At 47.9% G+C, this 26,649-nt stretch overlaps 1 protein-coding gene across 1 annotated transcript in view; it reads left to right on the plus strand.

Moving 5' to 3' along the window:
- GPATCH1 (G-patch domain containing 1) overlaps window positions 1–26,649 on the plus strand; it is a 425,367-nt gene that overhangs the window by 146,687 nt on the left and 252,031 nt on the right. The window contains exons 8-10 of the mRNA XM_086945137.1: window positions 1,123–1,270; window positions 16,404–16,483; window positions 24,234–24,438. Coding sequence (XP_086801263.1) covers window positions 1,123–1,270; window positions 16,404–16,483; window positions 24,234–24,438 — 433 coding nt within the window. The remainder of the gene's footprint in view (window positions 1–1,122; window positions 1,271–16,403; window positions 16,484–24,233; window positions 24,439–26,649) is intronic.

Consider the following 26,649-nt stretch of genomic DNA (forward strand, 5'->3'; position numbering starts at 1 on the left):
CTGACTTACAGTTTTCAGCAATACATAGGTCTAGCAGAACTGAACAGAAGATGAGAAATTCAGGTAGCAGATTAAATGATGGAACTCAATAAAAAAGGTTCCAGATGGACTTAACCACTTCAATGCTGATGACGAGCTCAGCTCGTCATCAGGCTTACCTGCTGTGTGCTGATGACGAGCTGAGCTCGTCATGTAACGCGGTAATTTTAAAAATGCAGCACACAGCGGGAAAAGCCGCCGCAGCGATGCGGTTAAGATGTATCGAAGGATGAACCAAAAAGAAGAAGAGGGAATTGAAGTGATGTCGCAATTACAGAGCTAAAAACTACACAGAAAAATCGGGGAGTTGAGGGAAGGCAGACCCCGAACTGAAAAAAAGAGACACTAATAAAAATGTTTGGATAAATGACATCAGACCTATGTAGAAGAAGCAGTTGTGAAGAGTGGGATCTTTAACTGGCACAAATCTAGCTAGTGAGCTGTCTCATTACACAGAGATCTATGGCAACCAAGTTCAATAAGCAAGGCAGCAGAGCAGTTAAGGATGACCTTAGATAAGGTTGATGCAAATCCTTTGAGTTAGTGAAATGCATTATGAAAATAATCTTAGCCAATTAAATACAATAGAAGTTTATGATTGATATACTCTATGCTAGTACTGTGTCAACTGAAATGGTAATAAATCTACAATTCACCCAGAGCTATTGTACTGCTCTGAGTGAAGGCTCTTGAACAGGTTTCCGTTATTGAAGGTATTTATACTGATCTAAATGAATGGCAGTCTGACAACTAATGCTTTGACGAGAGAACTCAGTTCAGGGGCAGGGGGTTTGGGGGGCTTTGTAGAGATGAGATGTCAACTTTTGTCTGTTCAACTTTAATATACCTAGTGTAGTGGATAGAGGCCAGGAATCAAAATCTTCTACTTTTTGGTTTGTTTCTAGTACAGCTTTTCCCCCGTGTCTACTGCAGGCCTAGGTTTGTCAAATGTATGTACTAAGGAGAGGTGGTTATTTTGTGGAATTCAGCTATGAGTGTGAAATTGTACTCAGTCTTTTAGCATAATTGCTACCTGTTGAATCCCTTCCATGCATAGTGATCATTTGTTACTTTGGTTCTAAGGCATTTGGTGTCGGAGCTTTGGAGGAAGATGATGATGACATATATGGAACAGACTTTTTGTCCAAATATGATACAGTTATCAAAGACGAAGACCCAGGAGACGGGTTATTTGGCTGGACAGCACCAAAGGAATACAAAAAACAGAAGGGTAAATAGAAAAAGAACATTTATACTTGACTGTAGCGTTTAAATGTTCCCAAAAGTATTTCCTTTTCTCATCAACCTATCATGCATATATATTCAATAATTTTTCAATTACTGTGTTTGTTACATGTGACCATGAAAAAGTCCTTTAAGTAGAACTGGTCTTTTGGATATAAAAGAAAAAGCAGAGATTTTACAACTGACTATAAAGCTACAAAAATAAAAAGCATGTGTGGCCATTAATTAGTGTTTTGTTTCTAGGTCTTAGGTGATTGGTTGAAGCAGGACCAATAGTCTTTGCTGGCCACATTTACGGGGGTGGGGGGGGGTTCACAGCTGAGAAGAAGGTTCTTCGTTAACAAGAACATATTGGTGTATATTGTATCATCTGGTGACATGAAATACATCAAATTGATACTGGTAATGTATCAAATTGATGCTAGGAATTCTGTCATAAAGAGTACAGTAACTCCTCTGTAGAAGAAAGAGTAGACTTTGTTTACCATATCATTTAAGTGCAGGAGGCTATGGTTCTAGTCCCATATGTCATCCAGCAAGTTGCAGGTCTTCAGATGTAGAGAGGCAGTGGGTACTTCTAGTATTGATTGGAGAGGCATAGTTATTGTATTCAATCCGTATAGCAAGGTCATTGCTAGGTTATGTTGGGCGAAGCTTCCAGATTGGTAAAGTGCCTGTGCACGTCTGTCTTGCCATGATGTGCTGGTTGGGGTTGTTCCTTAGCTCTCAGCTATGCTTAGAATGGTAGAAGGGTTATCCTTCTGGGTTCTATCTCCGGGTCATCGACTGATATTATCAGCTTGGGAACTGCCAAGCTTTCCCTTCTCTTCTGAACTTTAAATGGTCCTGGATGCTTCAAATCTTTGCAGGCATTTAGTTTTAAGTTTGTCAGCTTATACTGACAAAGCAAAGCCTCCAATGGATTTCTTAGTCTAAGGTGTCATGACGATCTGCGGTGCTAGAGCCGTGCTCTGTTTCGTTTGTATTGTTTCATTCTGGAAATTCTTGACATATATCTTCAGCCCCTCGGGATCTTTCCAACAGCAGGACTGAATCAGTGTCATTGGGTTGAATTTGATACCAAATTACTTCTGGTGTCTTCAGTCTAATAAGTAAGAATCGTGGTTGGTTATGTTCACTTTGCCAGTAGTGGAGCACCCCATTAAGGAGATGTATACAATTATCTTATGCACCAAACGTATTGGTTTCTCAATAGTCTGCTGGGTTAATGCCAGAAATTTCCAGAGCATTTTTATCGTTGCCACAAAGGTTTTCAAACACTCTGTTTTTATTTAGGATAAACCACCAACCTGAAACAGCCAGCACTCAAACCACATGGTCATCGAAAATTACTCTGTAAAAAATGTGCACATTATCCTCAACAACATTAACTTGTCTGTTAATTGCTTCTATACCAACCCTTCAAAATGTCATTTTTTTCCCTATATTTCCTGCATGAAGAACTTTTAGCTAGAAATGTGTTACAGTTGGCTAAATGACTAATATTGCTACAGATGGAGCACTCCATTCTAGAATTAGTCCAGACACACATTTGAGTTTATGGTATTATTTATGTTTTTTTTTCACTTACGCACTTTGCACACAAGTTGTTTCATAGGTGACAGATTGCATCTCTTTATGCATTAAGCTATATATTCAATGCCACTGGATAACTCAGTGGTGTCTTTCACTTTGTGGTTCTTCGCTAGTGGCTTCTCCTGTTGGCTTGGATTGTTAACAAACCCTACTAACTAGTCATGAAAGAGTTAGTCACATAAATCTCCAGATTCACAGGTGGTGGTCAGCACTACCATATGGCTTGTTACACTCCTGCTTTCCTTATAGCTCCCTAAAGAATGTGTGGCTTTGTACTACTACATTTATTTTGTTCCAAAAATGTTAATCTAGTTTCTTATAAGTGGTTTGATATTCATCATCCTTCAGCACCACTCCCCCATGTCCCTGCAAATGGAGCCAGAAGGTTTTTTATATAACCTTCTCCCTCCCATCAATGCCCAAATTGTGAAGAAAAATATTTCGTTTTAACCAGGAAGTAAATATTCTCATCCATTGTCAATAAAATAAGATTCAATGAGTCAATGAGTTTAGCCCATTTGTTTCCATGATAAAATGGGTTTGCCACCATTATTTAGAAATGGAGAAGGATAGGCCGTATTTGCTGCAGGCATTACTGTATTCGAGTCAAAGCTTGCAACCTTATAAAGCCAAAATGCAGTTCCATGCAAGAAATAGCAGGATAATAATAAGCAGTGTAAAATAAAGACTGAGTACAACTTAATATGAAATCATGTGATAGGAATGTATCAAGATGTTATAGCTGTCAATTTAGTTTAAATATGTTCTATATGCTGCAAGAGTAAAAGGCAAAGGGTTATGGAAATATAATTCAACCAAAGCCGATGTTAACAGTATTTTGGTGGCGGGAAACTGGTAAGAAAGGCAGATGAGGATCAAGCACTGGTAAATTTTGGAAAATCTGCTACAGTCAAAAGAAAGGGAGGAAAGGTAAATGGCACGCTCAGGAGCCAATGAGAAGCCAGGAAAAAGAGGAGGCTCCTCAGATTCACAAGCACAGCACAAGCGATCTGCAGGCGGAACCTTCCAAGGATTTTTTTAAACTTCCCCCACACAAAGTCAAGTGGTCACTTAGTGCTTTAGCCCCTGGGAGATCTTTGTGCTCCGAGAACAAGCTGCTCCTCACTGTACCATGTGTTAAATATTCAGGGTGTGGGAATGTGGGCTTTGAGGTTTCCAGGCCAGAAAATTGAAACAAGCTCAGTTTGTTTCTGCAGCTATTGAAAATCATTTTAATTTTAAAAACGCCGTAAATTCCCATGGGTTCTTTTAATAACCGTGCTTTTTTTGCTTTTTTTTTTAACCTGTGTGCATTCATGCCTTTGATCTTGTCAGCACTCCGAAACATTCTGGTATGTGTGCTGTACTAATAACAAATCAATCAGTTGTTCGCCAGTATTTCTCATAGTGAAGAATGTTGTACCCGCCTGCAGTTTACAGGCTTCGCTGTCTTAATGCATTCTTACCCCCGTTTTTCGCCCAGGTTTTTGTGGCAGTGTAGCTTATCTATTCCAACAGATGGTAGACATATACACCAGCCTGGAGGATCGGGGCTTCGTCTCTGAGCCAAACATCAACCACATGCTTACCTACTAGTGGCTGTAATACTACTGATGATCTCAGTTATCTTCTTAAGTTAATTATTTACTGTCAAAAAGGCGCTAGTTCATTGATTGCATTTTAGATCCACGCTGGTCAGGGTGTGTGCTGCAATGAGGAGTCCAGGCATTTTTAAAACTATTTTGTCACTATGACATGGTTGCAGAGAGCCGTACCCCTGATTACCGCGTAAATATTAGGAGTTAGGCTAGCAAGATTCTCGATGGGTTAATTATAGCAGCAACCATCATTTCAAATGCATCTGAAAGAGACACGTTAGTGATAGATTCCTTACCTTAGAATATCCCCAGGCGTCAGACTGGATCCGGAAACTTTTGCGTAGCAATACCCCTGCGTGCTGGTAGGCGTCGTCTGCGGCTCCGCGTCCGTCGTCGGCTTCGTGAGCGCCGGGATGACGTCGTCGGAGTACTTAGACGGCGCCCATGCGCGCTGACGTCAGTTCTTCTTTTTTCCGCGCCAGCTAGCGCAGATCCGGAAGAAGCTCTACCCCCAGTCACTTTTTGACTGAAAACTTTTTGATCTTTTTGATCTTCTATTTAGTCGACTTCTCGACTATCGGTGCCAGGGATGCCCGGGTTCAAGCCTTGTTCGAAGTGCGGCCGACTCATGTCGGTCACGGACCCCCATCGCCGGCGCCTGAAGTGCTTAGGCCTCGACCACGACGATCGAACCTGCTCCGACTACCGGGCCCTGACGTCGAAGGCTAGGCGGGAGCGGTCCCGCAAGCGTCTCGAGCTGAGGCAGTCGGCCCCGCGCCGCTCCAGGTCCCGGTCCCGGTCCCACGGGAGGTCGAGGGACAGGTCGCGAGGTCGGAGTCATCGACGTTCCGGGAGTGGACACCGATCGTCTGGTTCCAAGTCCTCAGGTAAGAGGCATGAGAGGTCGGAGCGACACCATCGGTCCTCCGACCCGCCCCGACGCTCGCACGATGCGGCCGGGGACTCGGGCGACACCGCCCACGCGGCTCCGCGGGAGTCGCAAGCGTCGCCGCCTGCCCCACACCTTCGGGTCCCTGGGCACGGCGCGTCGCAGGAGGAGGTCGAGAGGTACCTCATGGCCATGAGGGCCCTCCCTCCCCAGTCGATTCCCGTGGCGCCTTCGGGCCGATCGGCTCTGTCTGGAGGTCCTTCCGGGTCGGGCGCTTCGGCCCCGACGACGTCGGGTGCTTTGGCCCCGGCGCCGCTGGCGACTTCGGTCCCGGCGCCGCACGACCTCGCTGGATCCGGCTCCGGATCCGGGACCTCGCCGGTCGACCTTACGACCTCGCCGGCGCCGTCCCTTCAGGTGTCGTCCCCGGCAGCCGATGTGGTTGCCGCCCCCAATGTTTCCTACGGTCCTACTCAGGAGTCGGAGGGGCGCCGCTGGGCGCCGATTCCGTCGGCCTTTGGAGACTTCTATCTCCACGAGGAGGCCCTGGCTGTTAATCCTGGTCTCCAGGAGCCAGGTGACGAGGAGCAATGGGAGGGGTCCGAGGACCCTCTGGCACGTGATTGCCAGTCACATCAGGACTGGACATATGAGCTTGGGGAGGCCAGTGGTATTGACACCTCGCCAGACACTGGATTTACGTCGCCCCCGACTGTGGCTTCGGAGGCGGGTTCTGCTTACAGCGTAGTGTTGACAAAGGCAGCTAAGGCCCTAAACCTTCAGCTCCCCGTCGCGGCCGTGAGGACTAATCTCCTCACTGAGGTCCTCAAACAGCAGTCCGGCTCCGCGGAGCCCCTCCTGCCGTTCAATGAGGCCTTATGTGACGTTCTTCTGGGCACTTGGTCCAAGCCCGCCACAGGCCCCCCTGTGGACAGGAACGTGGCCAGACGCTACCGCCCGGCACCGGGCGACCCATGCTTTTTGTCCACCCATCCCACCCCCGAGAGTCTGGTCATCCAGGCCTCAAACTCCCAAACCGCATTCCCGTCGGCCCCGCCCGACAGGGAATCCAAGAGATATGAACAGTTCGGGAAGAAGGTTTTCTCGTCTGTGAGCCTAGGGCTGCGGTCTGTGAGCACCGCCTGTCTCTTGGGCCGCTACACCCACACCCTGTGGGACACGGTTGCGGAGGTGCTGCCTAGATGCCCGGAGGAGGTCCAGGCTAAACTCAGCCAAGCCCTGGCGGACGGCCGAGATGCAGCACGCTTTTCTATCCGGTGTGGGCTGGATACTACGGACTCACTGGGCAGGGCGATGGCAACAACGGTGGCGGTTCGACGCCACGCCTGGTTGAGGTCCGCCAACTTCTCGGCCGATGTCCAGGCCACCCTCCTGGACATGCCGTTTGATGGCCGTCGCCTTTTCGGCGACAAGGCAGACCATGCGCTGGAACGTTTCAAGGACTCCAGGGCCACGGCCAAGTCCTTGGGCCTTACGGCCCCACGCCAGCAATCGGGTGCCTTTCGCTCCTTTCGTGGCCACGGAAGGGGCGCCCCACCACGTACCGTCAGCCACGCGCCGCAGAATGTTCAGCAACGCGGTGGCGGACGTGGAAACCGCCGTGGCGGTGGTCGGGGCCAGCGGCGAGGCCAGTCCACACCTCCCTCAGCAGCCCCCGCCTCGAAACCTTCCTAGTCCGAGTTTTCAGGCCCATGTGACGCCTGTGGGAGGCAGGGTTCGCCATCACCTCTCCCACTGGCATACAGTCACTTCGGACAGGTGGGTGCTGCAAATTGTCCGAAGGGGCTTCTCCCTCCCCTTCGAGTCATCCCCTCCATCCATGCCACCTCAATACCACCGTGTGTCGGGGGATCACTTGCAACTTCTGCAAGAGGAGGTTTCGGCCCTCTTGGCCAAGAGGGCCATCGAGCGCGTTCCTGGGCCAGAAGTAGGACGTGGTTGTTACTCCCACTACTTTCTGGTACCCAAGAAGGGCAAAGGGGGCCTACGCCCTATCTTGGATCTGCGGAACGTCAACGGCTTCCTCCGGACGGAGAAGTTCAAGATGCTCACTTTGGCTCAGGTCCTGGCTGCCCTGGACCCAGGAGACTGGATGGTAGCGTTGGACTTGCAGGACGCCTATTTCCACATCCCCGTCCTGCCGGCCCACCGGCGTTACCTGCGGTTCACGGTAGGCCAAGAGCACTTTCAGTTTACCGTGCTCCCCTTCGGCCTTACCAGGCCTTGTGGCTCCGGACTGGGCACGAAGATACTGGTATCCCGAGCTACTCAGCATGTCAGTCGATCCCCCGATTCGTCTGCCTCTTCGGGAGGACCTTCTGTCGCAGCAGCAGGGGACGGTCCTGCACCCGAACCTGTCCAGTCTCCACCTACAAGCTTGGAGATTGAGCGGCGGCAGTTGAGGCCATTTGACTTGCCTCCCGAAGTCTGTGATATCATTCTGGCAGCCAGGCGTCCCTCCACAAAGTCGGTATACGCCTGCCGGTGGAACAGATTTGTGGCTTGGTGCACAGCAAAGGCTGTGGATCCTCTCTCTGCACCCCTTTCGGAAGTGCTGCTCTTTCTTCTTTCCCTTGCCCAGCAGGGCTCTGCTCTGGGCACTCTTAAAGGGTACCTTTCTGCTCTATCAGCCTTCTTAAGGCTACCAGATCAGCCTTCTTTATTCAAGTCCCCTATTGTAAGTAGGTTTCTGAAGGGCATCACGCACATGTTCCCTCCTGTTCCCTTCGTGATGCCCCAGTGGGACTTGAATCTGGTTCTCACCTATCTAATGTGTGCTCCCTTTGAGCCACTTCATAACTGCCCTCTTCGTCTCCTTACTCTAAAGACGGCATTCCTGGTTGCCATCACCTCTGCCAGGAGGGTGAGTGAGCTCCAGGCTCTTTCTTCTTCTCCACCTTTCCTGTCTGTTCATCCTGATAAGGTGGTGTTACGTACACGGCCTTCCTTTCTGCCCAAGGTTGTCACGGCCTTCCACATCGGGCAGTCCATCACTTTGCCCACCTTCTTTCCGCCTCCGCATCCCTCGAAAGAGGAGGAGAGGCTCCACCGTCTGGATCCAAAACGTGCGCTCTCCTACTACCTAGATCGCACACGCCAATTCCGGGTGGATGACCAACTCTTCGTTGGTTACGTGGGCGCGAAGAAGGGAAAGGCTGTACACAAGAGGACCATCTCTAGGTGGATCATCCTGTGTATCCAAGCATGTTACTCCATGGCGAGGAAGGAGCCCCCAGCTGGATTGCGGGCTCACTCCACTCGGGCCACGGCGACGACAACCGCCCTGGGCCGCGGTGTCCCCCTGCAGGACATTTGCCAGGCAGCTACGTGGGCCTCGCTGCACACGTTCGCAAGACACTACTGCCTGGACGGTCAGGTCCGGAGGGATGGCTTCTTTGGCCGTTCCGTCCTCCAGGACTTTCTGGTGTGATATTGGTTCGCAGACCCACCACCGGGGTTGGTATTGCTGGGGTATCTATTCTAAGGTAAGGAATCTATCACTAACGTGTCTCTTTCAGATGCACAAGTTACTACTTGTGTAACGATATATCTGTAAGAGACATTAGTTAGTGATAGATTCCTTACCGACCCACCCATCCTCCCCGTTCTGAGAACCGATATCTAGGGTTAAGGTCATCCCCTTTCAGGGCCCTAGTTTCATGGCACCAGTGTTAGTTCTATCATGGCTCTGCGTATCTGGCGCGGAAAAGCTGTGTTATCAGAACTGACAGCAAACAATAAGTATTGTACAGAGTTCCCCAATGGGAGCTAGGAAATTAGCTCAGCCTATCTTCTCTCTCACTCAGTAAAAAAGTGGGGGTTAAGTGCATGGTGTAGACCCTTTTCAGAATGTAAGGATACCTCACACAGGCTAACGGCAGGACCACAACTGTTGTCCCAGCCGATGACCGTCCAGCGTCATCATCGGTATCCTGCTCCTACGGCAGGCTGGCGGTGCAATGCCCGTCGGGCAGCAAGGGAAGCTGCACTTTGGCGGAGATCTTCTATTCCGAGCCAACGGGTGTGTGGGTGTGAGGGGCCTAAAAAAGTGCAATAGTGAGCGTGGTGGTGTGTTTTAAAAAAAGTCAGTAGAGTCCTAATGGAGATTATTTTATTGGTCAGGCTCACTGCTTTATTAAAAAAATGAAGGGGTATTAAGGAGTGGTGAACAATGAGACCAAACCTTTATTCAACCCTTGTTGTGAAAACGGTCGACATGTTTCTCGCCCTAAGGGCGATTCGTCAGGACCTTCGTGCTCATATAATTGCTTGGATCCTCCGAATTAAGAGGACACCGGTATACGACCTGTATAGTGTCGTTCGGAAACGGTTCCTTACGAGGGACCTCCTGGAAACTGAAGAGAAATAAGCAGACAAAAGTTGATGTCAAAAGTTAATGTGGACCAGAGTACATCATATTTGTGCCTATGTTCAAGGTGTCAGAAAACACGTGCCCAGTGGGTAACAATCTGTCTGGGTAGTGACAGGGTCAAGTGGTACTGTGAGAGAGAATAGGTTAAAAATTACAGTGCGCGTGGGTGAACCGCACTGCATTGTGCTGCCATGCTGAATCGCTATAGCATGCATCTAAGTGGAGGCGCCGTTCTCTCAGCTGTGCAGCATACTAGGTGGGGTGGGTCATCACACTTCAAGACCAGTGGTAGTGATACACCCTCGCATAGTCGAGCGGCGTGTGGCGCCAGTAATAAAATATTATGTATACATTTGTAGGCTAAAGTTTTAAGCCACAAATGATGAAAAGCCGCACAGATAAAACCGTTAAATGTGATTTGACACTCTGTTTCAAGGTTAATTCAACGCTGGCGGGGAGGTCGTGTATACCAGCGAGGAAACAAGTAAACGTGCCATGCTCAACGGGTGCGCGTGAGAAAGGCCAGTCTACGGATCAATGTTGCACTTACCCGTTGTGATTCCTCCTTAGGGCCTCACGAGCTGTCCAGGTGGGGCCAGCAGCGAGTGAGGAGTTCCTACGGGGAGAGTAAGGCATCCAGCGGGATCATTAGGGAAAAATAAACCATCCGGTAACCCGTGTGCGGGAGTGGGCTTGCTGCGTATATAGGCAGATTGCAAGCTGTGTGTCAGGGCTCAGCTCCACACCTTACCTCAAAAGTCGCTGGTGGCAGGCATCTCTGCACCTACCCCTCCCACAGGAACTCAGATGACTGGACAGCCGGCACGGTAGTTAGGCACTGTCCGGTCTAGATAAGGAAAAGTTGAGCGCGCACCGAGGGGTGTGTCCCTCAAGTTGCTAGGTTACGGCACGCGGGAGTAAAAAGCAAAGAGGGGTTAGCTGGAGATAGCGCGGACCGAGCAATATAATGCGGGGCCATCTTGGAATGGGCTGAGAAGTCTAGTGAGGCATGTGAAAGCACTTGGAAGTGGACAACAAGTCCAGAATAATAACTATCTGGCGAGTGTCGTCCAGGGCACCCCATCATTTAATCCCAATTCATCGCACTGAAGTCGGTGTATCCATCTCTGTTCATGTCTGAAAAGGGCTTGTTGGTTCAGGTTTGGTAAAGACTCAAATACAGTCCATCGGATGTTCTCTGGAGAGTGATTATTGTCCTTGCAATGTTCGTAGAGCTTTGTGTGTGTCTTGTGACATCGAATGTTACTATTGTGCTCCATTATCCGTTGCTTAACAGGACGCATTGTCATCCCGATGTACAACAATTCGCAAGGGCAGATCAAAACATAAATGCATCTGGAGCTGTTGCAGTTGGTATGTTTGTTCATTGTCCAAGTGAAATTGTTATTGAGTACAACGGTCTTGCCCTGGATGGTCTGAGGGCAGACAACACAGGAACCACAGCGATAGTGTCCAGTCACTGGGGGGAGATCCCAAAGCGTATTGACAGCTTGGGCGCTGGTTTTCTTGGGACGGGTATGGATCAGAGTGTCCTTAAGGTTAGCCGTCCTCTTAAAAGCAAACCGTGGGCGCGGTAACTCCATCCCTGCGGAGTTGAGAATGCCCCAGTGTGTACTGACAGTTTTTTTGATGAATGAGGAGTTTCTTGTAAATGAGGTAACACAAGTAATCTTGTCATCTGGCTCCGTAGGGTGTATCTCAAGTAGGGCCTCTCTGTTATTGTTGAGGGCTCTTTTGGTGGAATTGTTCAGAAGACGTGTGGGGTACCCCCGGTCCAGAAGTTTGGTTTGTAGGGCATGTGCTTGTTGTTTGTAGTCATTAATTGAACTACAGTTTCTCCGAAGGCGGAGAAATTGTCCGAAGGGTAGGTTGTCCCTCAGGGATCTCGTGTGGTGGCTGGCGTAAGGCAACAGACTGTTCCTGTCAGTGTCCTTCTTGTAGAGAGTGGTGCTGATCGTGGTTGACTCCAGGACTATGGTGAGGTCCAAATAGGGTATGGATTTATCGGAGATAGTGCCCGTGAACTTAAGAAATGGGTCTTGTTGGTTTATCCATGTACAGAAGGCCTCACATGTCGTCCGATCCCCCTTCCAAAACACCAGGATGTCGTCGATGTACCGACGCCAACACGTGAGATTTTCACGGAATGGGTTGTGTTCAGGGGGGTAGATGCATTTTTGCTCAAACGATGCCATGTAGATGCATGCCAGGCTCGGCGCAAAGGTCGAGCCCATCGATGTCCCGCGGATCTGGTGGTACAAGTTGGACTCGTATTTGAAGAAATTTTCAGTCAATGCAATATGTGCCAACTCCATTATGAATGAAACCGGGGTAGGGGACAGCCACTCCTCTTGTCGTAGGAGGGAGTCCACTGCTTCCAGCGTTGCCTGTTGGGGTATATTAGTGTACAACGCTTCCACGTCGAGTGTCAAGAGGAGATCAATATCCTCCCTGCCATCCATATCATTGATCAGACGAAGCACATCTCTCGTGTCCTGCAGATAAGACGGGATGGCTTTGACCAGAGGTTGCAGGAAAGCATCACAGAATTGAGAAAGGGGTTCTAAAATCGAACCGATGCCAGACACGATTGGTCTTCCTGGGACTGGGGTAGTGCCCTTATGTATTTTGGGCAGAGTGTAAAAGTATGGTATGACCGGGTCCGTGGTTACCAGAAATTCTGCCTCTTTTTTACTTAACCATTCGTTAGTCTCTGCTTCGATGACCAGAGACATCACGGTGGTAGTCAGTCGGTTGGTTGGATCCTCTGACAGTAATCTGTAGTGGGTCGTATTTGCTAGTTGGCGTCTGCACTCCTGATCATAATCGTCATAGTTTTGTATGACAGTAGCTCCCCCCTTGTCAGCTTGCTTGATGACAATTGAAGTGTCCTTACCAAGGGAGGAAGCTGCCTGTCTTTCAGAATTGGAAAGATTGTTAAACGGTTTGATTGAGGGTTTGTTCTGCATAGTTCGCATAACTGCTCTTTCAAATGTCAAGACCTCTGGTGGTACCATCCCATCAGTGGGGGTGAAGGTGGAAGGTTTCCTGAGACCCGTGTCTTCACAGGGGATGTCTGGCCGAATTTCAAAAAAGGCCCGGAGACGTATCTTCCTGAAGAACTGCTTCAGCTCGATCATTTCCTGAAATGAGTCGGGGATCGGTGTAGGGACAAATCCCAGCCCTTTTTCCAGAACATTCTTCTCTGTAGTAGTCAGGGTTCTATTGGAAAGGTTCACGATCAAACTCTTCTCCCTCTGGTTGTCGCGCTCCTGGTTTCCACTCCCGTCGGCTCTGGCATCTGGTCTTGCCACTGTACACCCTTGTTCCCGCCTCGCTTTCGCCCTCTTCCTCTGCCCCAACCTCTGCCTTGAAAAGGAGGCGGATTAAGGGGGTAGAATTGCGGGGGGCCCTGAGGGTAGAAGGGATATTGCCACGGTGGTGGTAAATGAGGTGGGCCATGGAACACTGGTCCTTGGTGATATCCTTGTTGCCAGGGACGTGTGGGTCTTGCATTTCTCGCCGGGTAGCCTCCGGAGGCTACCCGGCGAGAAATGCAAGCCAAGTTTGGTATCAAACTACTCAGCAAATTAAACCCACACTGATGCCAGGCTGAGTGGCTGCTTTCAGCTGCCAATACCAGACTTGTTTCTGGACCCCTGGGTCGAGAACCTGCTGCTCTCGGGGGCCTGAAACAATGCACATCCTGAGACAAGGTGCCAAGCATCATCCCCAAGGATGAGCAGGGTCCACGAAGGGGAAGCTTCAAAGGCATGCCGCCTTTGTGTGCTTCCTCAGGCCACTTGCTGATTTCAGCAACTGGTCCCGACTGGTTCTGGCCCCCACTTTAGGCGGGAGAACGTCGGGAAAAACAAGTGAGGAAGAGAGGTGTGCCCACCTCTGCCAACTTCCCCCCTCAGGTGGGGAGTCGAGGTGAAGGACAACTCTCAATCCTCACCATCTTGCAGATGGGGGGACCAAGCCAACCAGAGTGATGCAAATGCCCCCCTCCCACTGGAGTGTGGCATAATAGGGGGTGTAACCACCCCAAGGAAGGGACCCATGGGTCCCAACCTTTACTTACCTGTAACACCCCTGAATCGAGTATTTAGAGGGCACCCCGAACCTTTCTTCCCCGGACAAGAAACCAGAAGAAAAGAAGAAGAAGGACCAAAAAGCCTTGCCGAAGCTAACAAGAGGAGGACACCCACTGACTTGGCCCAGCCCTACTGGCCTGTCCCCACCTCGGACCTGCAGAAGTGAAACTCCGGTGTGTCCTGCAGCCAACAGCTTCAGAAACCCAGAGGACCTGCCCTGGCTTCAAAAGAAAAGAATCAGTCTCCCATGAACACCAGATTTAGGGCCATATGTATGAACAGATTTTCCCATAGATACAGAATGGGGAAAACCATCTGGCCCTTTTTCACAAGCAGACTCCAGGTCCGGCAAAGTCAGCGAGTCTGCCCCACTCTGCACCTGACGCTCACGGCCTGAGTTAGAGTGGCCCAACACGTACGGAGGTCTCCCTGGCAATCTTGACCCGAGATCCGGTGACCCCTGACCTGCCTCAAGTCTCCAGCCGATGCCTGCAGCCTCAAACCGGAGGGTCCCACCAACCACGACCAGGAGCTGGTAAGAAGATCCAACCCTCAAAGGTACCCCTGCACCCGCCGTCCCATGGCCTTGGGTGGCCCAACTAACAGTACCTAACAAACCCCCAACATCCCATCTTACCTCTCCAAGTGGTAGTCGCACTCAGAAGACCTTCGTCCCAGAGCCTGCAGTGTGTTTGCAAACCGGAGACTCCTCATTGAAAGCTACCGGGCGCTCGACGCCAAAACAGCACTCTGCACCCGGCCGTCCCAGTGCTGCTGAGGGTGCACCTTTTGTGCTGGCTTGGACCCCCATTTGCCTTGAGCTTAGGTCCAGGAGCTTTGCTCCCACAACCCCGTGGCCGGCTAGTCAGCAGCCACCAACCAGAGGCCCTGTATCGCCCATTGGATAGAATTGGGCCTCAGCACTCTGCACCGGCCGACCTAGTGCTGCTAAGGGTGTAACAAGAGCGCATCCTTGACCCAGAGGGACCCCCCTGTCTACCCACAGAATACCAACTCCCACAACCAAATACTTACCTTTGAACCGACAACCCTATGTTCCCCCATAGGATAACATTGACTGTTTTTCTGTGAACAGTTTCTAAGTATGGAGTTGGATAAATCTTAGAAACCCTTGAAAAGTGTAACAAAATAACAAAAACGATTTTACTTACCTGTTTACAGGAAATGTCCCACTGCAGTGTCCAGGTATACAGCACTGTGTAAGAAAAGTAATCCGTAAAGTAACCTATTTGACATTACACTAAAAAGACAACACAAAGTATATGTACAGTATATCAAAAGCATTGCATTAGTAGTAGCTCTACCATAATCGAATCAAAGTGCATATACAATTGCAATTCAAACTGTTTACAAAGTGCATTACTACTGTAAAGTATTTATTGCCTACCTGTGCCAGGCTTGCTTGGTTCTAGAAAATAAAATAACTAAAATAATATTTTTATACAAAAGCAATTGGTCTTCAGTTCGGTCTTTGAGTGTGTGATATCATTTGCTGATTGAGTGTATACAACAAATGATTAACACTAAATCCTGGAATCAGATGTTCCTGATGAAGGGAACATGGGGCGTTATCTTGACCCTGGTGGACTAGGGCAAAAGTGACATGCCTGTTTGGCACTTCCATGCCTCTGCCCTGTTAATGAATAAGGGCCAGAATTGGTTAGGTCAGAAACTGCCAAAGTTATTTCCTACTTTGTGAATGAGTGAGAATGTACCAGACGTTGACACCCTCCCTGAAGGGATCAAAGATTGAGATCATTGGAAGTGGATGGCAGTCTGGTGGAATACATGCTGAGGTCCCAGAAGTGGATGCCCAGTCAGTCATTAATAATGTGGGCAGCAGAAGTGAATTTGTTCTCTTAAGGAGTGCATACTGTGGAATGCTTCCATCTGGAAGGTAGTAATATAGATCCAGACTACTAGGTTTAGCCCAGAGAACTTAAATAGAGGCTGCTGAAAATGGATGCTCGTCCCACTGGATAATGATTTTGCAGGAAGGCTGTCCGTCCTCAACAATTGGGGAGTAGATCATTAGTAAGTGATAATGGGTCTTTGAAATTAAGTTGTGTACAGCATTTTTTCGAATTCAAGTTTTTGGGATCCGGTAGGGCAAGCGGGTAGGATACCATCCTCAAAAGCTTGAGTCCTATTGAGGTAACATTTTCTAAAAGTGGTAAGTTAACTGCTAGGTGAGTCCTACCAGGGCCATGTCAATGAGCACTGAGGAGGTGGGGGCTGTAGAGAGGCTAACATCTGGGGCACATGTACCCTTTTGTCTCACCATTATACTGCTTTGACAGTGTTTCTGAGGCCATTTATTCTCTGGCTTATGCCACTATGAAGCTCTTACAACAAGAAAGTAATGTATTTTGTTAGCTGTTGTGCCATCATATTTTTATATCGTTGATTGCCTGTGTACAAACTGATGTCATTGTTATAGTATGTTCACTGCATGTATCAAGTGGTCATATTTCAGTAAACTCTGTGTTTTTTTAATTTTGCAGCTGTCCAGAAAGACATCCAGTATGTTGGAAAGATTTTGGATGGTTTTTCCCTGGCCTCAGTGTCTTCTGCCCCTAGAAAGGTAACTATAACTCATTCTAGTTAAATTTGTTTTCTTCTTTTCTCTCTACTCCGTTCGAATTATTGCATTTCTTACTGTCTACAGTAGGAGGTTTATGTGTTGAGTACTATCCTGTTGTTTCCAACAGTTCTCTTCCAGGGGATCCTCATCAATAGTCATAAGCATTAGAATATTCCCGCCCATGCGCGGGACCCCGGAAACAATATATTATATGTGCCCCACATATATATAGACATATATATATATATATATATACATATATATATATATATAAATAAGCAATTGCAGCCAAATAAAACAGTAGAGCTGGAATATGCTGTGAAGAATTTCCACCATACATGTGTATTTGCATTAAAAACATGAGAAACAACACCAATGCTTGTTTAGAAACTGTTTTAATGCTTAGAAAGCAGTAGAAATTCTTATAACACACTGTAAGCATATACAGCTCCCAGGCTGCATTGCAAATACCCAGTCTAAAAAGACTGGAAAGCTAACTTGTAACTGTATGTACTAAAACTGACGCCGTGCCTTTAAGGCACCTCTGCCCCTAGCTTCCCATCATGCCTCAGGGGTTACAGTTAGGTCAGTTGTTCTTTCCGGCTCCTTCAGGAAGGACCCTGGTTACACAGCTCCACACTTTTCTGCCTTTTTTCAGTCAGAAAATCTTCTAAAGAACTATTTTTTGATTTACTTTGACTTTTAACAACAGTGTCAAGTAAATAACTGCTTAGCAGTCACGTTTTTGTGAGGTTTTCCTGTCAGGATGCCCACACTATTTGATAAATGCCGTTCTTGTGGCCACAAGAAGGCAAAAACAGACTCTCATGAGGTCTGTATTTTATGCTTGCCAGAGGATCATGATCCTAAAGTCTGTTCACATTGTGAAAACCTGTCTGAGAGGACTCTTAAAGACAGAGAAAGGAACAGGCTCTATGGTCTGGCCCAGAGATCCATCAGGGGAAGATCTACAGAGAGGAAGAGTTCAAAGAGACCCAGAACTCCCTCCAAAGGCAAGTCAGAGCGTCCATCAACCTCAGCGCCGGGCTCGGCACTGAAAAAACAACATCTGATGGACAGTTCTAGAGAGAAAACTCCGTCGACGTCGGAACCGGCGTCGATGAAGAAATCGTCGTCGAAAAGAAGTTCACCGACGACGAAGAAAGCACCGCCGTCGTCAACTAGGCGACGATCGGCGTCGAGAGAAGCCACGAGGTCACCGTCGACGAGAAGATCGGCGTCAAGACAAAGATCACTTCCGCCGTCGTCAACTCGGCGACGATCGGCGTCGAGGGACAGGTCTCCATCGTCGTCACCATCTCGACGACGATCGACGTGGAGACATAAGTCAACACCGCCGTCGTCAACCAGGCGACGATCGGCGTCGAGAGACAGATCACCCTTGCCGTCGTCTCAACGTCGACAGGCTTCTAAGAGTGTGACACCTCCGCCGACGTCTCCACGGAGGCGCTCGGCGTCGAGGAGCAAGAGCCCCCTCAGACGCTCGCCGTCGAGGAAGAGATCATCGTCGACGGCGCGTCGGCGCTCGACGTCGAGGATGACGGATCCTCCGCCGTCGCCACGTGTCCGGTCGACGTCGAGGGCATCGTCGACGACAGGACAACGTCGATCAACATCGAAAAGACCATCTCCGTCGCCGGCAGACCAACGTCGGTCGACGTCGAGACCTCCGTCGACGGCAGGGCAACGCCGTTCGACGTCGAGACCTCCGTCGAAGGCAGGGCAACGCCGTTCGACGTCGAGGGAGAAGACTCCGTCGTCGGCTCAAAATTGCCGGTCGACGTTGAGGGACCGCAGGTCACCGGCGAGGCGTTCGGCGTCGAAGGTTATCGCTCCGTCGACGCCGCAGAGGCGTTTGACGTCGAGGGAAAGACTTTTGAGATGTCCTTCAACACCGGTGAGACGAAGATCTCCTTCAGTGCCTTCGACCGTTCTAGTAACGCAATCTGCTTCTCACCATTCCTCCTTAGGTACCTCTGGCTCATCGAGGTCCTCTTCTAGGAGTAGGAGTCCGGTGCAACAGACACCCCAGCGACGGTATATCACACAGGCAAGACTCTCGCCAAGATGGTATGGTCCGTTGAGTAAGTGGAAGGATTCTGGATCGACGGAGAGGCTACGAAGATATGTAAGCCCACACCACAGGTCACCTCTTCAGAGTCTGGTAGAAGAGGCAGACAGACAGAGTCCTACCAAGCACCGATCACGCTCTCAGGAGAGGAGAGCGGAAAGGTCGCATACCCCCAGGGTCTCCCGATCAGCACGGAGGGAGCAACCCAGATCTCGAACACCGAGAAGGGAGGAACGGGCGGAGAGATCGAGATCTCCCCGAAGGGAGCATCAGAGAAAATCACGTTCTCCTCGAGGGGAAGAACGACCGAGAAGATCACCAGTGAGGAAGGAGAAATCTCATCACAGGAGAAGGAGAACTCCATCATCCTCTTCTTCATCCTCATCTAGATATTCTAAAGGGGATTACTCTCCAACGCTGGTAGACAGCCCTCGCTCCAGAGCTTCCCCGATGGACGACGTCAACACGTATCTGGACATCTTGCAAAGGGGGACTCACAAACTAAATATAGAGATGGCTGTTCCAGAGGTGTCCACTACTGTGATTTTTGAGACCCTTCGTCACAAATCATCTACACGGCCTTTACTCCCATTGGTTCCAGGGATAATGGATCCAATCAAAGACGTTTTCCTCACGCCAGCAACGGTCAAGGCGGTACCGGCACGTATCCAGAAGAAATATAGGCCGGCCGAGTCAGATCCTATCTTTGTTAAGGGAGAGCCTGCGGCGGACTCAGTCATTGTAGCCTCAGCTAAAAAGACTCACACTGTCGCTCCTTCTTCTTCGGTCCCGCCTGACAAAGACAGCAAGACGCAAGATTCTTGGTGACGCAGGGTATGCAGCACAGCAGCTTCATCCCTGAAAGTCTCTAGTGCATCAGCCCTTCTGGGAAGGTACGATAGAGCCCTATGGGACTCCATGGAACGATTCAAGGAGAAATTGCCCAAGGAGGACCAGAAGTACTTTGAGGAGACAGTGATGGAGGGCTGTTTGGTGGCAAACCAAATGATTAGTTCATCAGCAGATAACGCCCTTCTAGCAGGACATGCCTACTCACATGGGGTATGTGCGAGGAGATCCTCCTGGCTGCGTTTAACTGGACTCAAACCAGATGCCCAGCAGCGCATCCTCAATCTACCTTTTTCCGGATCTTCACTCTTCGGGGAGCATGCTGATCAGGAAATGACCCGTATGAAGACGGAGTTAGACACAGTGAAGGCGGTTGGTCTGGAAAAAAAGAAAGGACCGTTCAAACGACGCTTCAAGACCAACAAGAACCGGGGAGGCCAACAGAGGGTTCAAACCCCTCAATGGTCTCAAAGCAAGCCACAAGGAAAGCCGCAATACAGAGGAGGAAAGTCGGGCAGAGGCAGAGGCGGGCATCATCAGTCCTCTACCACGCCTAGAGGAGGCAAGGCCTGAGCAGTGGCTTCCTCTGGCGCCGTTACTCACTCCAGTGGGAGGAAGTGCTTCACAACACCTGGCAGAGTGGGTCAGCATCACAAAAGATCGGTGGGTGCTGAATATACTGCGCAATGGATATGCGCTACGTTTCCGGAAGAGACCACAACCGATTCCTCCAAAAAAGACTCGCTCGTACCAACTAAAGCTCCTCAAAAGGTAGGTGAGCGTCCTCTTAAAGAAAAACGCAATCGAAGAGGTACCCCCATCCCAAAGGGGGAAAGGAGTGTATTCAAGATATTTCCTAGTCCCCAAAAAAGATCAAGAAGGCAAGTTCAGACCGATTTTGGATCTTCGACTCCTCAACAAGGTGGTGGTCAAAGAGAAGTTTCGCATGTTGGCACTTCACCAAATATGTCCTCATCTACAAATCGGAGATTGGATGTGTTCGGTGGATTTACAAGACGCGTACTTCCACATTCCTAATACACCAGGTCATCGAAAGTACTTGAGGTTCCTGGTAGGGAACAAGCATTACCAGTACAAAGTGCTTCCCTTCGGTCTCAAATCCGCACCAAGGGTCTTCACCAAATGCATGGCAGTGGTAGCGGCGTGTCTCCACAAAAGAGGTCTCTTTGTGTACCCATATCTAGTCGACTGGCTCTTGAAGAGTTCGTCCCCTCATCAAGTCACCAAAGACTGTCACCTGTGTCTCCAACAACTGCACAGGCTCGGCCTCCACGTGAACACAGAAAAGTCGGTCCTGCTTCCCACGCAAAGTATCCACTATCTGGGAGCAGTTCTGGACACAAATTTAGGAAGAGCGTTTCCTTCGCAGGAGAGACTATCTTCCATGGGGCAGAAATGCAAAAAGTTGCTTCAGTTTCCTCGTCCAAAGGTGCGAGAAGTAGCATCTCTATTGGGCTCCATGGCGTCCTGCATCTTCCTAATACCGAACGCCAGGTTGAGGATGCGGCCTCTACAGCAGTCTGTGGAAGACCAGTGGGACCAAGCGACAGGAGATTGGGAGGATCGAATCAACCTGTCTCAAGCAGCTTTGACCTCCATACAGTGGTGGACTCGCCCTCGGAATGTCCTGCAGGGAGTCCCTTTTCAGCAACCTCTTCCTTCGCTGTCTGTGGTAACGGACGCATCTCTAGAAGGCTGGGGTGCTCACATGGGTCATCTTCAGATTCAGGGTCGTTGGTCGACCAACCTCCAGACATACCACATCAACATGCTGGAGCTTCGAGCAGTTCATCTGGCGCTCAAAGCGTTCCTTCTAGCAATAAAAACGGACAAAATCCTGGTTCAGACGGACAACACTACAACTATGTTCTATCTGAACAAACAGGGAGGAACTCGATCTCGCCCTCTGTCTCTGGAGGCCCAGACTATCTGGCACTGGCTTCTGGCTCGGGGACTGTCGGTGGTGGCAGTGCACCTCCCAGGCGAGCTAAACACAAAAGCAGATGCGCTCAGCAGGCACTTCGAAGATCAGCCAGACTGGGTGCTAAACGACGAGGTAGTCGAAGAACTCTTTCGTTGCTGGGGTCGTCCAGACATAGACTTATTTGCGGACGACGAAAACGCCAAATGCCACGCCTTCGCGTCCAGGTTCCACCGACCAGGGACGAAAGGGAACGCTCTCCTGTTGGAGTGGACAGGAATGTTCGCCTATGCGTTTCCTCCTCTGGCACTGATTCCGAAGGTGGTGGCCAAGCTCATCAGATCGAGCATGGACATGATCCTGATAGCTCCGGATTGGCCGCGACAATGGTGGTATCCAGACCTGTTACATCTGTCGCTGTGTCCACACAGACGCCTGCCGTGCAGGCCAGACCTGTTGAGCAAGATGAACGGGAGGACCTGCATCCCAACCTCCCGTCACTGAACCTGACTGCATGGCTCCTGAGGTCTTGCAATATGGACACTTAAATCTGCCTCCGGAATGTATGCATATCTTAAAAGAAGCCAAAAGACCTTCCACAAGGGCGTCTTATGCGTTCAAGTGGAAAAGATTTTTCATTTGGTGTAAGGACCATGGCTTTGATCCCACCAAAGGACAAGAAGAGGTAGTCCTTCCATACCTCCTTTCCTTGGCTACATCAGGGTTGAAATACGCTTCTATTAGGGTTCATCTATCTGCCATAGTAGCGTATAGGAAATCACCTACACAAACATCGTTTTTTCAAGTTCCAGTGGTTAAGGATTTCCTTCAGGGGTTGAAGAAAGTCTATCCCCCTGTGAGAAATCCTTCTCCTCCCTGGGAGTTGAACCTGGTTCTCTCCAGGCTGATGTCGACACCGTTTGAGCCTATACACAAGGCCTCCTTGCAGCATCTCACTTGGAAGGCGGCCTTCTTGGTGGCAATAACCTCTGCGCGCAGGGTTAGCAAGATACAAGCACTCTGCACCAAGGAACCTTACTGTGTTTCACCACAACAGAGTGGTAATGAGGGCTCATCCATCTTTCCTTCCAAAGGTGGTCTCGGATTTTCATATAAATCAAACGATTACCCTTCCTTCGTTCTTTCCTAACCCATCGACCCCAGCTGAGAGGTCGTTGCACTCGTTGGATCTTAAACGGGTGCTAAAGTTTTACCTAGAACAGACGAAGGACACCAGAAAGACAGACCAACTCTTTGTCAATTATTGTTCAATAAGAACGGGGTTTGCAGCAGCCAAAAGATCCATCTCCAGATGGATTGTCTCCTGTATCAGGCTGTCATACCAGCTGGCTGGCAAACCTTTGTTACAATCATCCAAAGCTCATTCCACTAGAGGGAAAGCAGCCACAATAGCGTTTTTACATGACATTCCTATGTCAGAAATATGCAAGGCTGCAACATGGAAATCAGTCCATACCTTTACAAGGCATTATTGCCTAGAGTCTGATTTCAGAGCGGAGTCTCAAGTAGGGCAAGCCTCCTTGAGAAACCTATTTGGGTAGAATGAGGCCTATTTTTGGGCCTACGAATATAAATGTTATCTGTTGATTCCTTTGCCCGCAGGGATGAGGTGAGGCTCGCTACTCAATTCTAATGCTTATGACTATTGATGAGGATCCCCTGGAAGAGAAGGATTAGTTACTTACCTGTAATCCTAGTTCTCTTCCAGGGGTATCCTCATCAAAGTCATAAGCAACCCTCCCGCCTCCCCGGGCAAAGGACTTTGTTTATTAAATAGGAGATGTTTTAACCTGTTATTACCATGGTTTGGTTTTCAGTCTCCGAAAAGAACAACTGACCTAACTGTAACCCCTGAGGCATGATGGGAAGCTAGGGGCAGAGGTGCCTTAAAGGCACGGCGTCAGTTTTAGTACATACAGCTACAAGTTAGCTTTCCAGTCTTTTTAGACTGGGTATTTGCAATGCAGCCTGGAAGCTGTATATGCTTACAGTGTGTTATAAGAATTTCTACTGCTTTCTAATCATTAAAACAGTTTCTAAACAAGCATTGGTGTTGTTTCTCATGTTTTTAATGCAAATACACATGTATGGTGGAAATTCTTCACAGCATATTCCAGCTCTACTGTTTTATTTGGCTGCAATTGCTTATTTATATATATATATATATGTATATATATATGTCTATATATATGTGGGGCACATATAATATATTGTTTCCGGGGTCCCGCGCATGGGCGGGAATATTCTAATGCTTATGACTTTGATGAGGATACCCCTGGAAGAGAACTAGGATTACAGGTAAGTAACTAATCCTTCTCATAGTTCTCCTGTTATTTCCAACAAGTTTCAGAGCCATAAGCCTTATTTTAATTTGCTTCAGTCTTTGTCATTGAATTTGCTGTGTGTAATGGTCTTGTTCTTCAAACAGCTACCACAATATTCATTCAGCATTCACACTCGTGATAGCCTCATTAGATCCTAATAGCATTCTCAAATCAGTACTTGTGCCTTGAGCAGCTGCTTTGCCTTTAAAAGAGCACCACAGGGCTCACTGGTAAAATATTTGGCTGATAGCATGCACGGATGATGGTGTGAGCACACGCTGCATGCGTTATCTCAATCATTTTCACATGGAGTTGGTTTTTATCTTCTTTCGTTGTAGCCATTGCATACATTAGTTGTGTTTTGTGATTTCATTGTACCAGAGAGTGAAAGTACTGAACGGTGCTACTCTGAGGGATACCCTTTTGTAAAAGCATGGTTCTAAAGTCCGTAACTGTCTACAGAAAGTCATGTCGCTGTTTCCTTCCATTTCACATTGACTTATTGTTCAAATACCTTTATAGATCTACTTGCCACCTGACCTGCCGAAGGATTACAAGCCAGTACATTACTTCAGACCAGTTCTCGTTGCCAATAGTGAACATTCTCATGCACTGCAAGTGATGCTGAAATCTTCTGAGAAGCCTGAAAGTGCACTGCCACAACAAGGTAGACATCAACTAAGCTCTTCTAAGAGGAGAGAACTACTGGGAGAAACAGCCTTGCAAGGTAAATAGCACATCAGCAATTAATTTACTTACACTCACTTTGTATTTTCACATATGTCAGTGATCCATATAAAATAGTGAACATTACTGCACATGCTGTGCAACATTGTGCAATTCACATAACACCTCTCAGTCCCTTGCGGATGTCTAGATAACGAGGTTTTTGGAGTCTGATGGTTTTTCGTGCTGAGCCTTCACTGCCCCGTTGTTCTCAGCTGTCCTTGGGGAGTATTGTTATATGACCAATCAGTTTACTCCTGACACCCTTTATCGTGGTCAATAATTCCGATGCTCGGGGGAAGAGCTAGCCTGGTAGGCTACTCGGCAGTAATTAATTCTGCCTGGAATTATTGTCTCCGCTTTAATCATTGGATTTTTAATTCCCATTGATATAAAGGAGTTAATGGTTTGTCTGGTAATGCTGTTCCCAAATTTTCCAGAATCTTATTCTCCTGGAATTATTCCCTTTCCTATCTAGTTTATTAGTTTTTATTATGGAATTTAGCCAACTTTCATGTGTAGGCGGTGCCGGTTTGACCCAATTGATGCAAATCTCTCTTCGTGCTAGTAAAATCAATATAAACAATAGACTTTCGTGCTTTTTACTTAGGTTACCCGTATCAAATTCTATATTGCTGTGTATCCCGAAAATAATGAGAGGTGTACTTACAGTTATGAGGGTTCCCATTACCATGGTCGGTGTCTTACCGATCTTGAGCCAGTAGGTAGAGAGTGTGGGGCAGTTCTGGAACATGTGGACGTCATCAACTTTTGCCTCTCCGCACTTTGGGCATGATTTTATATTTGAACCTTTGAATTTAGACAGTTTGTTTGTGGTCCAATATGCTCTGTGTAATGAGAATAAATGATTCCTTTTCAATGAAGCTGGTTTTATACAGGACCAACATTTTCCAGCGATTTCTTCCAAATGTGCTCTAAATCTATGTTTTGATCAGGAATATCTTTTCTCCAAGTTGCTTCCGGTATTAAGAAATCTTCTTCTACTGATTCAATGAAGGCCCAATACCATTTTGATATTTCTTTCTTTATTGATGTTGTTTAAGTCATATCATTTTCGAGGTTCCCAAGATCTATTTTTCCTTTTGGTAAAGAATTGGCCCAACTACTTAGTTGGTAAAATTTAAATTTTGACAATTTACCTTCTGTGATTGTATGTAAATGCTCCCATGTAATTAGATCGTTTCCTACTATAACATGTTGCTGTAGTATGGCATGTTTATTGTAATTCTGATTTGATTCCAGAGTTTTTCAGCGCTGTGTAGGGTCTTTAGTTTTATTTTTTTAAAGTATTATGGGTGGCCAAATTTGAATAGAAAATGGTCTACTCCTTCTGTCATATTTTGTAGGAAGTTTGGGTATGATTGATATTTCCTTAGGAGGGGTCTGATGTTTTTGAATTGAAACGATCTATAATACTCGTATATATCCGGGCTTGCTATTCCGCCTTGTACTTTCCTTCTCCTAAGTTTATTCCATGCTATTCTGGTACTTTTTGATGCCCAGATGAAACTAGATATTTCTCCTTGGATTTTCTTCAGAGATTCTTTCCTAAATTCCAGTGGTATGGTGTTAAACAGGTAGGTAAATTTAGGAATGATGGTCATTTTTACTGCATTAGATCTGCCAAGAAAACTTAGTGGTAGGCCTGACCAGACTTTAAGAAGTCTTCTCATTTCTTTAGCTACTATATTTAGATTCAGTTGTGGGATGTTTTCAAGTTCTTTTGTCAATGTGATTCCCAGATATTTTATTTTATCCCTAGTGAATGGAGTATTCGGGCTCGTGTTCCAGCTCATCGCCTCTGTCTTGTCTTTATTTGTTAAATACCCTGAGACTTTGCTGAAGTTGTTCATCATGTCTTCTATTACTTGGTTAGATTCCTCATAATTATTTGTAAATTTCATTAGGTCGTCCGCATATAGTGCCACTTTTTTTGTCCAGTTTTGATGTTTGAAAGGTGTTATTGAAGGATGTATTCTGATTGAGCAAGCCAGTGGTTCTATATATAGATTGAAAAGTAACTGTGACAATGGGCAGCCTTGCCTAGTGCCTCTATGTATTTCTATATTACTAGTCAAATTCCCATTGACTATTATTTTTGCTTTTGGTTTCTTATATATTTCCCTTACCATGTGACCGAAATTTTCTCCTAATTTGTTTTTCTCGATGATTTCATTTAGGAAGGCCCAAT

This window comes from Lissotriton vulgaris, chromosome 12 (assembly GCF_964263255.1).
Source record: "Lissotriton vulgaris chromosome 12, aLisVul1.2, whole genome shotgun sequence".
Lineage (NCBI taxonomy): Eukaryota > Metazoa > Chordata > Amphibia > Caudata > Salamandridae > Lissotriton > Lissotriton vulgaris.